The 13674-nt window shown below is 41.3% G+C and overlaps 1 protein-coding gene across 8 annotated transcripts in view; it reads left to right on the top strand.

The window, feature by feature from the left end:
• dlgap4b (discs, large (Drosophila) homolog-associated protein 4b) overlaps nucleotides 1-13674 on the top strand; it is a 104527-nt gene that overhangs the window by 86222 nt on the left and 4631 nt on the right. For 6 of the 8 annotated variants that reach the window (XM_051415529.1, XM_051415527.1, XM_051415528.1 and 3 more), the window contains 5 exons: nucleotides 6268-6707; nucleotides 7330-7418; nucleotides 8384-8874; nucleotides 10247-10338; nucleotides 12689-12859. In XM_051415529.1, coding sequence (XP_051271489.1) covers nucleotides 6268-6707; nucleotides 7330-7418; nucleotides 8384-8874; nucleotides 10247-10338; nucleotides 12689-12859 — 1283 coding nt within the window. Of the gene's footprint in view, nucleotides 1-6267; nucleotides 6708-7329; nucleotides 7448-8383; nucleotides 8875-10246; nucleotides 10339-12688; nucleotides 12897-13674 lie in introns of those variants that run through there. The other 2 variants (XM_051415532.1, XM_051415534.1) reach the window with 2 other exon arrangements.

Genomic DNA, 13674 nt, shown 5'->3' with positions numbered 1-13674 from the left:
GTTGTCCTCTGGAGGGTCCTTTAGCTGCCTCATAGCTGCTTTTTTTTTTTTTTGTTGGTATTTTTGCTGAAATGAAAAATTGGCCTTCACAGGGGATTATTTGAGGGCTGTCCCACCTTTGTCCCTGTGTCCTATGTATTGCAACATGGATTAAATCCCATTTTGAGGGCACATTTAATAGAAAATCCCATGCAATGTTGTAGGGCTGATGTTGAGAGCATTTAATTAATGTTGGCTTTCGTGACAAGGGAGTGGTGCTAGTTTCAGGCAATGTTGTCTATGTCTTGTGGCTGTTAATTGATTAAACAATACAGATGGGTCGACTGGCAGGCAGCAGGCAACTTGGCAAGCCATACTAAACTGTTAAATAGAGCATCACAATCCACCTTTTGTCTTTCATTGTTCCTGCTTCTTGTTCAGCTCCAACTGACCAGAGAACGGCACCACCTCACCCAATCAGCTTAAAATGTATATTGTTGCTGGTCAAATAGTTCCTCTGGCTTTATAACGCTAGAGAAAGCAAGACTTAGTGTGGCTTCAGCTGCCCTACATTTATAGAGAATGTTTGACCATCGTTGGATACAGCAACCACTTTATTTGCCCTCAGTTTTATCCCCCACAGTGGATTAAATATGTAAGATTGGCGGCAGATTGGATCAGGGGATTCGTCAGTGAATTTATGCAATCTGTAATGAGCCCAATAAGTGGATGGATCCTTTAAAATTAACAAAACTAAACATTTTAAACCAATGTCTGTTCAATGAATTATGCCTAATGGGATGGCATGCCAAGGACCTTTTTTTATTATTATTATTATTTTTCCATGTGTGTCTTAGTACCATCCTTGTGTCTCAGTTTGCTACTTTACAACATTCCTGTCAATATAGGAGAAATGCCTAACAGAAGTCCTGTGATAAATTGGATTTTTGAGGTCTCAAAAGATGTGCTAGCAACAGTGATGTCATTGTGGGAACTGTGGTTGGTTAATTATCTCTCCAGTCTTCCCAAGGCAAACAGTCAAACGCTATTAAAAGGGAGGAGACCACTGTGTGGGTTCTGGCATGTTAAAGTTTCTTCTCTTCAAAGTTTTACATTTTTGAGTATACAGCAAAGATGTAATATGCTACTATGCATGGCACTGCATTGCTGATGCATATTTGGAGCATTGGTTTTATAAAGTGATGGGAAAACTTCTGGTCTGTGGAGAGCAGTCATGGGGTTGTTGGAAACTGTTTTCAGCTGCTGCAGCTTCTTCCAGCTAATTGTTTTCCAGCCTTTAAAATCACATCTTGAACCAGGCCTTGCAGTGGACAACAGAACCACTGTCCAGATGGCCTGAAAACAGCAGTGTTCAGTGCCCACTCCAGATTCCACTCAAACATTTTGGCACAAAGCGTCTGGTTGTTTCTGTTACTAAATTCCCTTCTGTTGAGCAACCAGTAAGTTCTTCTGAGCAGCTCCTGTACACAAATTTCGGCTTAATTAAGAGGCAACAGTTTTTGGCTTCATGACCATTTTTCTAGCACTGTTCTGCGGTACTGATGACGGTGTAGATTTAGGAAGGGCTTTGTCAGCATTGGTACTACTGTCAAAGATGTATTTTATGCTTGCACAGCTGTGTATGTTTGTGTTGCTGAGTTCTGTAAAGTAAGCATAGAAATGTTGTATTAGAGCATGTGCCACTTACTATCCATCTGCCTGTGTTTCTGCCATGGATGCATTTTCTGGCTTTAACAGGCATTTATCAGGAATCAGCTAGATCGCAATGTTTTGTAACCTTCATTTTTTTTTTTTTTTTTTTGGCTGCTAGTGTCTCTGCTGAGATCTGGGCAAAAGCAGTAGCTACAGCTATAAACAGTAGATAATATGGTTAAACTCCAAACTTGTTTAAAACCTGTCTGCTCACTTATGTGCTTCTCCTGTGTGTGCCATTGTTAAACTGGGTCTAGTAGAGTCACTGCATCCCCATATCTCTGCAATTAGGATATCTGATAGTGATATATCAGCCAATATACGTTTTTTAATATCAACACAGCATTTTTGATTAAGTATGCCTTTAAATCTGGGGATTCTTGATAAAAATATGTACAGTAGTGGAATATTCTAAACTTGAACTAGAATGAATATCATTGCACCTCTTTGAGACTATACTTACTGCTAATTTCTGCATCCTTATATCAGAAGATAGTAGCACACTCCTGACTATTTGAGGTGCAAGCTTCAAAACAGCACAATCACAATGCAGGAGTTCAGCAGGTACAATGCGTACCATGTTCCCCATCTTAGTTTAGTGTGTTAGCGTGCTAACATTTCCTTATTAACAGTAATTCTTACATATTGTCCTGAAGAGGGCAAAGAATGTATGTACCAAATTTCATCACACTCCAATAGTTGGATAAATAAAGCGATGTGGCAGTTTTGACCAAATATGCAGACCTATCAACCTACCAGCACACTGTCATTTATTCACATACCTAGAGACTCTGCTTGTATGGCTAAAAATAAACTTGTCATTGCTCTCTGGTGGGGAAACTCTGTGCTGACATTTCCATATTAACTCAAATATAATATCTTTGGTATTTCTCTGCTACAGTTTCTTGTTTCCAACTGGCCGACATAGACAGCGTCCATATATTTGTGGTAAGCTAAAATCGGCAGATAATATTTGCCCGACCCATTTATTGTGTCCATCTCTGCTACTTTATCTTCTGTCTAATCTCAGAGGCAGCCGTCAGTTATGATTTCGGGGCTTGTTTTTGGTGCGTAAAGCAGATTCCGTGGTATTAAGACATCAGGGTGAATTCTGTTCCGAATGACGAAAGCATAACGCGACACTTGGAGAACTGCAGGGCAGGTGTACAGACACACACACACCTCTCACACCCAGTTAGTGGCCGTTATCATGCAGACTGGGAGGCAGGAGCTGGTACCTGCCACAACAGTGACAACCCTATTGTGCCCACTATCTATTTCTGTCGTGACAGAGAGGAAAAAAAGCTGTCAGCAGGTTTTTTTTTCATAAGGCAAGGATGATGGTCAGAGGCTGGTGGATGGGCCATTGCTTGTCGCGTGTGCTGTTTAGCTATGATGGATGCTTAACTGCAGGTTACTAGAAATAAATGTGTTAGACTGGATTTCTGTCTTGCAAGAGGCTTAGATCTATTCTGAATATCACTGAGATGTTAAGGTTGACACAATTATTTCCTATCTTGTGACTGTCGGGGCTATTCAAAAAGCTGTTTGAATAGCAAACTGGTTCCCATCATTGTGGAGCTGAAGGTGTGTTCTGACTATCAAACCATCCCATTTAGCTTCCCAGGGAAAGCGGTATGCTAAGGCACTGGCATGCATCCTCGTGCATTTGGAGTGCTGTTTGTATTCTCTGCTTATTATTTACAGTGAGGGCCGGGCATCCGAAAGGCTGTGTGCGTGTCCAGTCTCCTCTTTGTGGTGTTCATGTGTAGGATATAAAGACACAGCCAAGGTCTGGAGATAGTCCAATTTGGGTGTGCTGTGGGTGTGATCTCTGTTGGTCTCCAGTGTCATTCATTGGAATGTGACCTCAGGTGCATCTGAGCAGTTTGATGTTCGGTGTCTCAGGTTCAGGGTTATATCGTGGAAAATGCAGGTATGGAGTGAAGGAGTTGAGGTATGCTGAAGGTATTATTTATAAATAAGGGTAAACCGAGGACCGTGGAGTCTTGGTGCATTAGTTCAAGCTCAAACAGTTCTCTAGAATAGCTGACTGACAGCATTTTGACATCTCAACTCACTTCAAGTTTAACCTGACACAAAGGTATGCGTGAGGTCATGTGAGTTTCGTGCTAGATGAGGTTACATTAGAAATGAAGCAAAGAAGTGGATTACAAAGAACAACAACCCTTTTGTTTGGGTGTTTTCTCAGCAGCTCACATGTTTGCTTCAAGGCTTTTTTTTTAAATCCTTGATGACTTGTCAAGATTTCTGACCACAACATTCAGCGAAGCAACACAGAAACACTGTTTGCTTCATGCCTCACCAGGTCATCAAATTTCATGTAGTTCCTTCTTATCTCAAATTCAACCCTTCTGGGTGTCACCACGGGAAATTGTGATTTTTTTATTTATTACAATCTCTGTATTTATGAGTGTTTTACTAATCCACAAATGCCTCTCATCTGGTGATTATGTATTGTCTCTCTGTAGGCTTTTACCCTTTGAGCGCCACAGCTTTGAGTACATAATGGCTGACCTTTACAAATAGATTTGGGCTCACTCACCAGTCAATAAAAGTCAACACCACAGTAGATTGTGAGATTTGTCCTTTCACATGTACAGTTTGTCACTTGTATACAGATTAGGGTTCTGTATGTGAGTGACTTCATTAGGCACACACCATGTAATTTCATTGGAAAATCATTTAATTAAATTAATATCCATCATCTGGTGGTACTGCACCGACAGCAGTCTCTAGAAATGCTTACTGTCTGAGTTGATGTTAATATTAGGCATTAACTGTCCCACTGATGTCCTGATTTAAGATGTGGTTTGCACCATAAACTGAAGCTTGTAAGCAACACTGCCTGCAATGCTAGCAAATATAGACTGTTTATCCACAAATTAAATCATTTATACGTCTGTTTTAATAACAGGTCTTTAAACAGAAAGCCTATACTGTTAGCATACTTTGCCCATGTATATTATTTTATACATTTATTTTCTCTATGCTCAGCCTCAAAAGTCCATACAGTACAGTCTGTTTCTCTCGCTGTACTAACCTTATATATACTGTCAATGGTACAAACCCTCATCTATGGTCTTGTACAGGTGTTTTTTCTTCCTGTTTAAGGGATCACATAGTAGACACAGGGTTTATAATGTTAGATTATAGTTGTTTAGATTATTGATTTTAGCGATCCAGTATTACACTCTATATAATCTATCTGCACGAGCATTCTGTCTGCTTCGTTTAATTTGTATTTTGTAACCATCTTGATGAATGAGTACAATGTCTGATTCATGCCTCAACTGCATTATGTCTTCAGATAAACTGTTTACGTCACTGGGTGAATTCTTGCTCACAGATTGGCAATTTATATCTGCTCTGACTGATGCAGTTGAGGACGTAGGGAAAGTAAGCATTCGCCAGGCAGTTGATTGTTTGTTTGATAGATGAGATAAGTGAATGAGTGGCTCTACTGGTAGTGAAAGAGTGTAGTGGGACAGGCAGAGGACTGAGCAATGAAGGGAGACGTTTGTCTTTTTTTGCACAATAAAATCTGCATTTTATGTTGAGTGTTGGACTTGGGCTGTGTGGATTTCATGTAAGCCCACAAAGTTCCCACTCTGATGGGCTAAGCGTAACCCTGTATAAAAAATGTATGAGCAAATAAATGAGCATTGCAAGTCAACAACATTAACAAAGTACTTTGTGGCTGTTTTTATAGTTTTAACAGTTCTGTCCATTTTTGTGGCTCCTCATCTGTCATCAGTGTCTGACTCTTTCCAGCATATCACACCAGCAGAAATCACCAAATCACTGTTCTAGAGGATGGGAGTAAATGTAATGTATAATGTAAGTTAAATTACGTGTTTTAAAGTAAAATCCTCTTACTAGACAGATTTGTCTGAGTGGTTTCTTTATCTCCTCTGTCTCTATGGTTAGTGTACCTCTCTATTATTTCCTTTATAGCTGCAGAGCATATTTGGTCTGGCATTAGGGAGTGGTTTAGATAAATGTCTTCAATTTCTCTACCATATTCAGCCCTGAGAGTCAGCTGGTCAGCAAATTGCTTTACTGACTTCATCACCTGTCTCATGATCGAGGATTTGAAGTGTGGTTTGTGTTTGTGTGTGTGTGCGTGTGTGTGTGTGTGTGTTTGTGTAATTTCATTTAGTCACCTGTGTGGAGCGGTATGTTTGTTCACTGTCCTACCTGATTTGATTTTCCGCTTTATGGGATGCCGCCCTGATTCTGCTGGTATTACAGATGCAACAATGTCCCTGTGTATTCATGTACAGTACGAAGACTTCTTCTCGTGACATGCTGAGAAAACTTAGTCAATTCTTAGACTGATGCTGATAAGCAATTAGGGCAATGCTTCAAGCTGTTTTATGTACTATTTTAATATTTTCTGTAATTGCTTCATTCTTGTTTTGAGGTCACTCTGCCTAGACATGATTCTGCCTCAAATGTGCTAAAACATATTTTTGTAATCCTTTTTTCTTTTCTTTTTTTCTTTCTCGTGTCTTTTCTTCTTGTATTTCTCTCCTCTCTTGTCTCTTTTAGTCTCTACATGTATAACCACCTGTAAGAAGGCTGCTCCTCCGCCAGTACCACCCCGTACAACCTCCAAGCCCTACATATCTGTGACAGTACAGAGCAGCACAGAGTCAGCCCAGGACAACTACCTGGACCAGCAGGACCGGAGGTCAGAGGTCAACAGCCAGTCAAGCCACGCTCATAGCAACTCATCAGACAGCCTCGACAGCACCCGTGCCAACAGCCTGGCCCGGGGTATTCCCCGCCCTCCACACATCATTCCCACTCCCATCGCCACCCCAAGAGAGCCAATTGCCCCCACCACCTCCAATGCATCCACTGAGACAAGTGACTCAGTTGTCCAGCATGAATCCCTGAAATCAGCATTACATAAAGGGAATCTAGTGGCAGAGGAGCCCCTAGTGGCACCATTACCGAGGCGGAAACTGTCCTCCATTGGCATACAGGTAGGCAATGGGACTGTTGCACTAAACAGCTGGTATGGTTGAATTAGTGCCCCATATTAACCCATACGAACACAGTCTCTAGTCGTTGTGTTTTCTTTTTTTAGCTTGAATCCAGGAAAAAGATCCTTTTTAACAGTAATATCCCCAGTGGTGTATGGCTATGTCTGAGTGTGTCACCTCAAGCCCAAAAATGTGCTTGCAAGCTAAAGGTCTCATTTGTATAAGTAACCCTCTATCATTAGAGCTGGCAATGTACTGTAGTATAGAAGGACGAAAATACATAGTTGTGTTCCCCCATAAACCATAACTTTCTGTTCTGTATGTGCTGAAATAACATTCCTTTTCTCCATTTTCCAGACCTTGCACATTAACATGACTCAGTCAGGGTAACCATTAAAGAGGGACACTTAATTGAAAACCAAGAACAAAATTGTGCAGATTTTCTCTGTATTTTTCAGTTTTTCTTCCATGATTTGGTTTGCCACTTGGAAAATTAAAACCTCTCAGTGAAGTTGATTAGAGACGATAAAGGTTGATGAAATCATTCCTGCTAAGATTTGTGTCACTGTTAGTATTTTGACTTGGTCACTGATGTTTGTTTTCCACATCTGTTTGTTCTAAGGTTGACTGTATTCAGGAAGTTCCACGAGAGGAGACCCCGCCATTGGCCAAATTTCAGTCAATCGGAGTACAGGTGGAGGACGGGTGGCAGTAAGTCCTCTTCCTGTCCTTGTAACAACGTGAGGAATTTACATTATAGCCACACACACTGCTCTGACTATTCTTTCCCTTTGCAGGAACTATGTGGATGTGAAAGCAATGTGAATGTCTGCAAACTATCTTTATGTGTTGTATTGCTGAAAGTAGATTCCTTACATGAGCATTTACTATTTCAACTTGTCTCCCCTTACTGTATATTTGAGACCCATTTCTAGGTTATTGCAGCGTAGTTTACAGTCTGTGCTTCTACGCTTTCAATGCCAGGAAGTTCTGGGCCGCCTCATGCCTTCCTCCTATATTTTTGTACTTTTGCATGCTGCCTTTACTGTTTTCTATGTAGCAGCTGTTCTGAGTCTGATATTTTATCAACATAGCCAGTAGAACAAGAGTTTCTCTGTTTATTTGTATGTTGTTCTTCCTATGTTTTTAATGATGTACGCACATTTGTGCTATGTGACAGTCCCTCAACTGTGTTTATTTTAACAATTACAACAATATGGATTACCCTGTACTATTCTAGTCTTTTGCTGTGCTTGTCCTTCTCTAATATTGGTTTAGATTCTTCAATCAAGTGCTCATGATATTGAATTATCTGACTGAATTGCCACTTGTAAGCGAGTCTCCTGTAATAACAGGAAATGGAAATAATGTTGAGTCAAATAACATTCATGTTTGGCCTGTTCTTCCACTTGCCATGTAAATCCAAGACGCTAGACTTCCAGTGATTAGCTGATGCCAGTCTGCTTGCTCTCTTATCATGTATCCAATGCCCAGTCAATATAGTTATTCAAATCTATATCAACCGGCAGAGGTGACTCAGTGTTAAAACTAAGCATTGCATGTTTGTTCCAGGAGTAGAGATTTCAATCTTGAATAATTTATTAAAACTAATTTGGCCAAAATGAGAATTGTCCTATGAAAATCTGTAACAATTAGTCTCACCCTGTTTGTTTCAGACACAGTCGCTCCAGTAGCATGGCCTCAAAACAAGAAACAGACTCAGACACACAGGACCTCCCTTTCATCTCCCATATCAATAATGTCAAACACTCTTCTGAGAAGAAAGTCATGGTCAATAGTGCCAGCCAATCCATGAGTTCCCCTCCTGGACAGGACTCTTTAGACAATGGAGACACTACTGGAGACATCTCTTCACCTCCGCCACCCAGGCAGATCCTCAACCGCTCCACCACACGAAGTAGCTCTTCTTCCTTCTCAGAAAGTCTGGACCCAGCGCTGGACCCCTCGTCTTTACCACCTCCAGACCCTTGGCTGGAGAGTGGGAATGGGAGTAACAACAGTGTTCCCCAGAGCGGAGGAGGCGGGACGCTGTGTCGGAGAGATGGCCACTGGTTCATGAAGCTGCTGCAGGCTGAAACAGGACGCATGGAAGGCTGGTGCCAGCAGATGGAGCAGGAGACCAAAGACAACCAGCTCTCAGAGGAGGGTAAGGCTACTAGGGCACTCCCTACAACCCCAGGTCTTTTTGTTAAATTGCTTCCATGTCTCCAAGTTTCCAACTCCAGGCAAGGTTGTATTGTGAGGCAGTGCACAAGGTGGTCTCAAAGTTAATCTGGCCAGCTTGCACACTGTGGTGATCATTTTAACAATCCAATCCTGTTTGTACCCTTACCGATGTACTCAAAAAGGATGAAGTATGGAGTTAGATATAGAGAAGATATGTTTTCTTCAGAAATACAAAAATGGTAATGGTCTGATCTGTTTCTGTTTCAATTATTCGATTATATCCAGTTACATTTACTCTTCAGTTAACTTGTGAGTCAGAATGACCATCTCCAAAATTAAGTTATTTGGCCCAGAAATGGCAGAACAAAGCCAAATATACAGTAAAAGTGTTGCTGAAGTCAAACATGTACAGGCCATCTCATTACAACCTGCATTTTGAGCCTCTTTCAGAGGTCTGTTCCCGTCTGGGCCAAAACCCAAAAACAGAACTTGGTTATAAGGTTCTGCTTCAGGCCCTACAATCACTCTATCAGACATACATAGCATGGAGGGGATGAGGCGGTAATACCTGCGGTTACCACACACAAGCAGGCCTGTAATCCACAGAATTACACAAATCTACTCTGGAACTGATTAAACCTCCAGATTAGATTAGTGCTTCAACATCAGCAGTGAGCACACACACAAATACACACTGTACACACAAACAAACAAACGGTAGAAAGTTCTTTGGATGCTCAGTTCATATCAGAAGCATTGGATCAATGTATGAATAAGGCTCTGTGGGTCTTTGAGAGTCCATGTGTTTGTGTGACCTTTTTGTAGTAAAGTAGTCAGTCAGTTTAAATCTGATGCAAATCTGTACCCCAGAGCTGGGTCTCACCACACTATAATCACACTGCCATGATTTTGCAATCCACTGATCAGAAAGGAGTCCCAATTTTGTCAGGGCAGATGTTTGTCCTAGTTTTGACACAGCAACAGCATAGTGACCGCTAACCGACAGAAGGCTGGAGTATCTATATAAGCCTAGATGCCTTTAAAGAGGATAACATTGCCCAATACACTGTAATCCTCTTTATGCCACCCTGTGGAGTTTGTTGGGCAATGCATTGGAAGGCCTGCCTAAATGTGTAGACACCTGCAGCAAGCTTTTGGTTTGCATCTAACCAGAGTTATGTATGTAAGCTGGAGATCGGTTGGTGTAGTTCTGGCTGTTGCTGTACCTTTTTGATATAGACAGATATTGGTGTGTACACAAACTGTAGCAGAAAAGACTTTTGTGTGGCATCCATAGCTCGAATAACGTTTTGCCTCTGTTATAAATGTGTCCATTTTTGTTCTTTCTTCAGTGCTTGGGAAGGTTCGCAGTGCAGTAGGAAGTGCCCAGCTCCTAATATCCCAGAAGTTCCAGCAGTTCAGGGGACTGTGTGAACAGAACTTGGTGTGTATATGGCCTTTCTGTGACAGTTCTACTCTACAGGTCTGCACAAGTATAAAACTGGGACTCACATCCATGGTCCCAAACCCAAAGTTATATTTTGGTTATCCTGTCTTCTGCAAGATATGCATGCCTTGATGCACATGAAGGCTTTTACACAAAAGAAAACTAACTAATCTGAGAACAGCCATGATACACAGCTTATTAGTCCTACACAGAATAATGCATGGTGGCCCACAAGCACAAAATACAAGGAGCTTATAATAAGCCAATAAGCCATTCCTCTTGGGTGACATGGTTTTCTGGAAATGGCATTAATCAAATTGTAGCCAATAAATAGCATGTGACACTATAAGCTTGACTGAACAGAGAAATCCAGAAGAGAGAGAGCGACGCATTTCTAAATCAGTTATATTCGAAGGTAACCAAACCAAGCCTAAAGCTGTACGTAACAAAATGACCCGACCCAGACGTGATACTTTATCAGTGCCCATCAGGCTCAAGTCGGATAGCAAGAAACACAACACAGGACAGATCACTAGAGGATTCGGAAACAAAATCAAATGGCCATGTAAACTGTCTACTTTAAGCCACTGTAATGCTATCATTGTAACTGTGCCATTCACACAGAAGAAGTTTCACTAAAATGATTTAGCCTTAGCTACACAAATCAACAGTTAATGCTTTATATGCATTGATATCACTGTACCATATACTGTCTCCCAACTGACTAAGCTTTCTTCTCTGTAAGGTCACTTTGCAATGACTAAACATCTTGTAATAACATTTTGCACATATTGGGTGGCTCTCCAGAAAAGCTGCTCAGCAGGAGATACACTGATACATTGACTCAGTCAGGAACATTATCATAAGGAATCATTTCCTGAACTTCACAGGCATGATAGGACCATAGCACATTTGGTTTGGATGTCTGGATATCGCAGCACTGAATGCAGCTGTTTAAATATGAAGAATAGAGTGGAGCCTGCACAAACAAAAGCCAGTCTGCCTGGAGCGTTACAAAGAGTGGCTGACAGAGGAAAAGAAGTCAGAGCTGGATTCACTTTACATCTGTTTGCCAATCTGTGCAGGCTTTGCACAAACAATAAACATAGAGGCAGCTGTTTGTAAACAAGCAAGGGGTTAAGTCTACTTTTAACTGCATTCTGAATGATTACATGTCCTTTTGTTGTCAAACTTGATGTTCCTTTGTATTTCTCTGGCTCGACACATCGGCTTGTTTTACTTGGCTATGTTGAAGCACTGAATCTCTTTCAGTTACTGAAAAAGATTAAAGTTCTGTTGTGATCCTTTATTTCGATGTTAAGCTTGACAAAAGAATTTAGCTGTAACATGGCTCCCTCTAGTGGTGCACATCAGAAAAGCAGCACTGTATGACAAGCATAGTATGTAATGCTAAGGTGTAGCACAGTAACAGTAAGTTGCTGTAATAAGGCAGTTAATACCTTTGTTGGGGTGCCATGATGGTCTGGATCCAACTTTCAACCACAGCTTCCCGGTTTTGAGTCTGGCCCAGGGAATTTTGTTGCATGTCTTTCCTCACCTTTTTCTGCTCGTTTCCTTCATCTCTCTACTGTCAACTACCAAAGTGTCCCCAAAAATAGACTGTAAATTTGCTGCAGAACCACCTTCACTCTAATCGCACCTAAAGCAAAGCAATAAAACAAGCAAGACTATATAGACGATATAAACAGGCACATACAAGTTTTAAGAGCAAAATACACAATTCCGTAGTGACATTTTGAGGCAGTTTATATACAATAAGATGAAAGCTTATTTGAAATATACAAACATACAGCCAGTACTGTCTGCCAAGCAGCCCGGAGCTTCTGCAGGGAGACACTTTTATTCTGATTTTGGCCTCTCTTTCTGCGGTGGCAACAACCTCTTTACATAGCCTCGACTGAGCTGGATCAGCAGAACAAATATGAACATTTAAAGTAGGACTCACAGAAACTAGGATGGTTGGTGGTGGTGGGGACCCACAGATACAATGACCTCTGCCCTGAGTCTCACATTATGGACACATCTAGATTGAAGCGATTTTAGAAATAAAGTGTAGTTTTTTTTTTACATGCCTAAAATGTATATATTAGATTATCCATGTTTTTTTGTTTTGTTTTTCATCATGTACCTGATCAATCTCTGCAGGTGAAAATACACATGTATTGAAAGTAGACTTACACTTAAACACTTAAAAGATCATTTGTCCAAAACTACATGTGTAGAATGTTAAATATGTCCACTGCAAAACTAACTGTCCTCTCTCCTCATCATTCATTGATTCATTTTCATCCCTTTTCTCTCTCTCTCTCTCTATCTCTTGTTTTAGAATGTGAATGCCAACCCGCGGCCCACGGCCCAGGACCTGGCTGGTTTCTGGGACCTACTGCAGCTCTCCATCGAGGACATCAGCCTCAAGTTCGATGAGCTCTACCATCTCAAGTCCAATGACTGGCAGCCCGTGCCATCTGCGGCTGCCCAGTCGCCCCCTGAGCGGAAGGTACTTCCCACCCCTGCTGCCCAGTGCCCTGGCTGGGGTAGGAAAGCCGCCGAAACCGGCCTCTCTCCTCCCACCACCACCACCATTTCTCCCACTCTTTTTTACCCCCCTTTCGACTCCCCGTCCCTGCGTGGGATGAACTCTTAACAGGGCCTCCCTGTCAAATACAAAGGGGCCAGAGAGATCCCTTTAGACATGCATGGAGAACTTCATCTCAAAGAGGGCTGTCGTTGGTGTGTTTTTAAATGTAAAGCCCTCCTTTGAGCATGCATGTGTCACCTACTGGTGTGCGTGTTGGAGTGGAGCATGGCTAAGATGCACTAGCTCATGTGACTGAACGCAGTCTTGCTTTTGCTACTTCTCTTGTTAAATGTCTTTGCTTGTGTTTGTGTGTCTCTGTCATTGTTTCTAGCTGTTTCTGGTCTGTGGTGTGTCTTTATACGTTTGTGTCGGTGTTTTTTTAAATGTTTGTCTTTTAACTGTTGTAGCTGAGGAGCTTAATGCTTAATGTTGCTTTGCAATGCAATTGCATTGACTGTGTGTCTTGTGATCCTTTTATTGTGCTTTTAAGTTTGATCCAACATGCCCATTAATTCATGTTACCATTTCATGTCTTTGAAAATTGTCATATAAATGACTGTTTTTCTAAATGTTTTCCTATTTTTCTGTCTGTCTGTGTTTTTTCTGTTTATCACCTAAAACCACTAAATGTTATTTCAAGCTTTAACAAAAAAAATCAGTGTTGGCATAATGTCTTTGTCAAAGTCCTGTCTGCCAAACTTCCTGCAAAACAAATAGAACTTCTTGAAGAGAGT

The sequence above is a fragment of the Dicentrarchus labrax genome, unplaced genomic scaffold (genome assembly GCF_905237075.1).
Source record: "Dicentrarchus labrax unplaced genomic scaffold, dlabrax2021, whole genome shotgun sequence".
Lineage (NCBI taxonomy): Eukaryota > Metazoa > Chordata > Actinopteri > Moronidae > Dicentrarchus > Dicentrarchus labrax.
The sequence above is the reverse complement of the archived record's forward strand: the minus strand, read 5'-3'. Positions and strand labels throughout refer to the sequence as shown.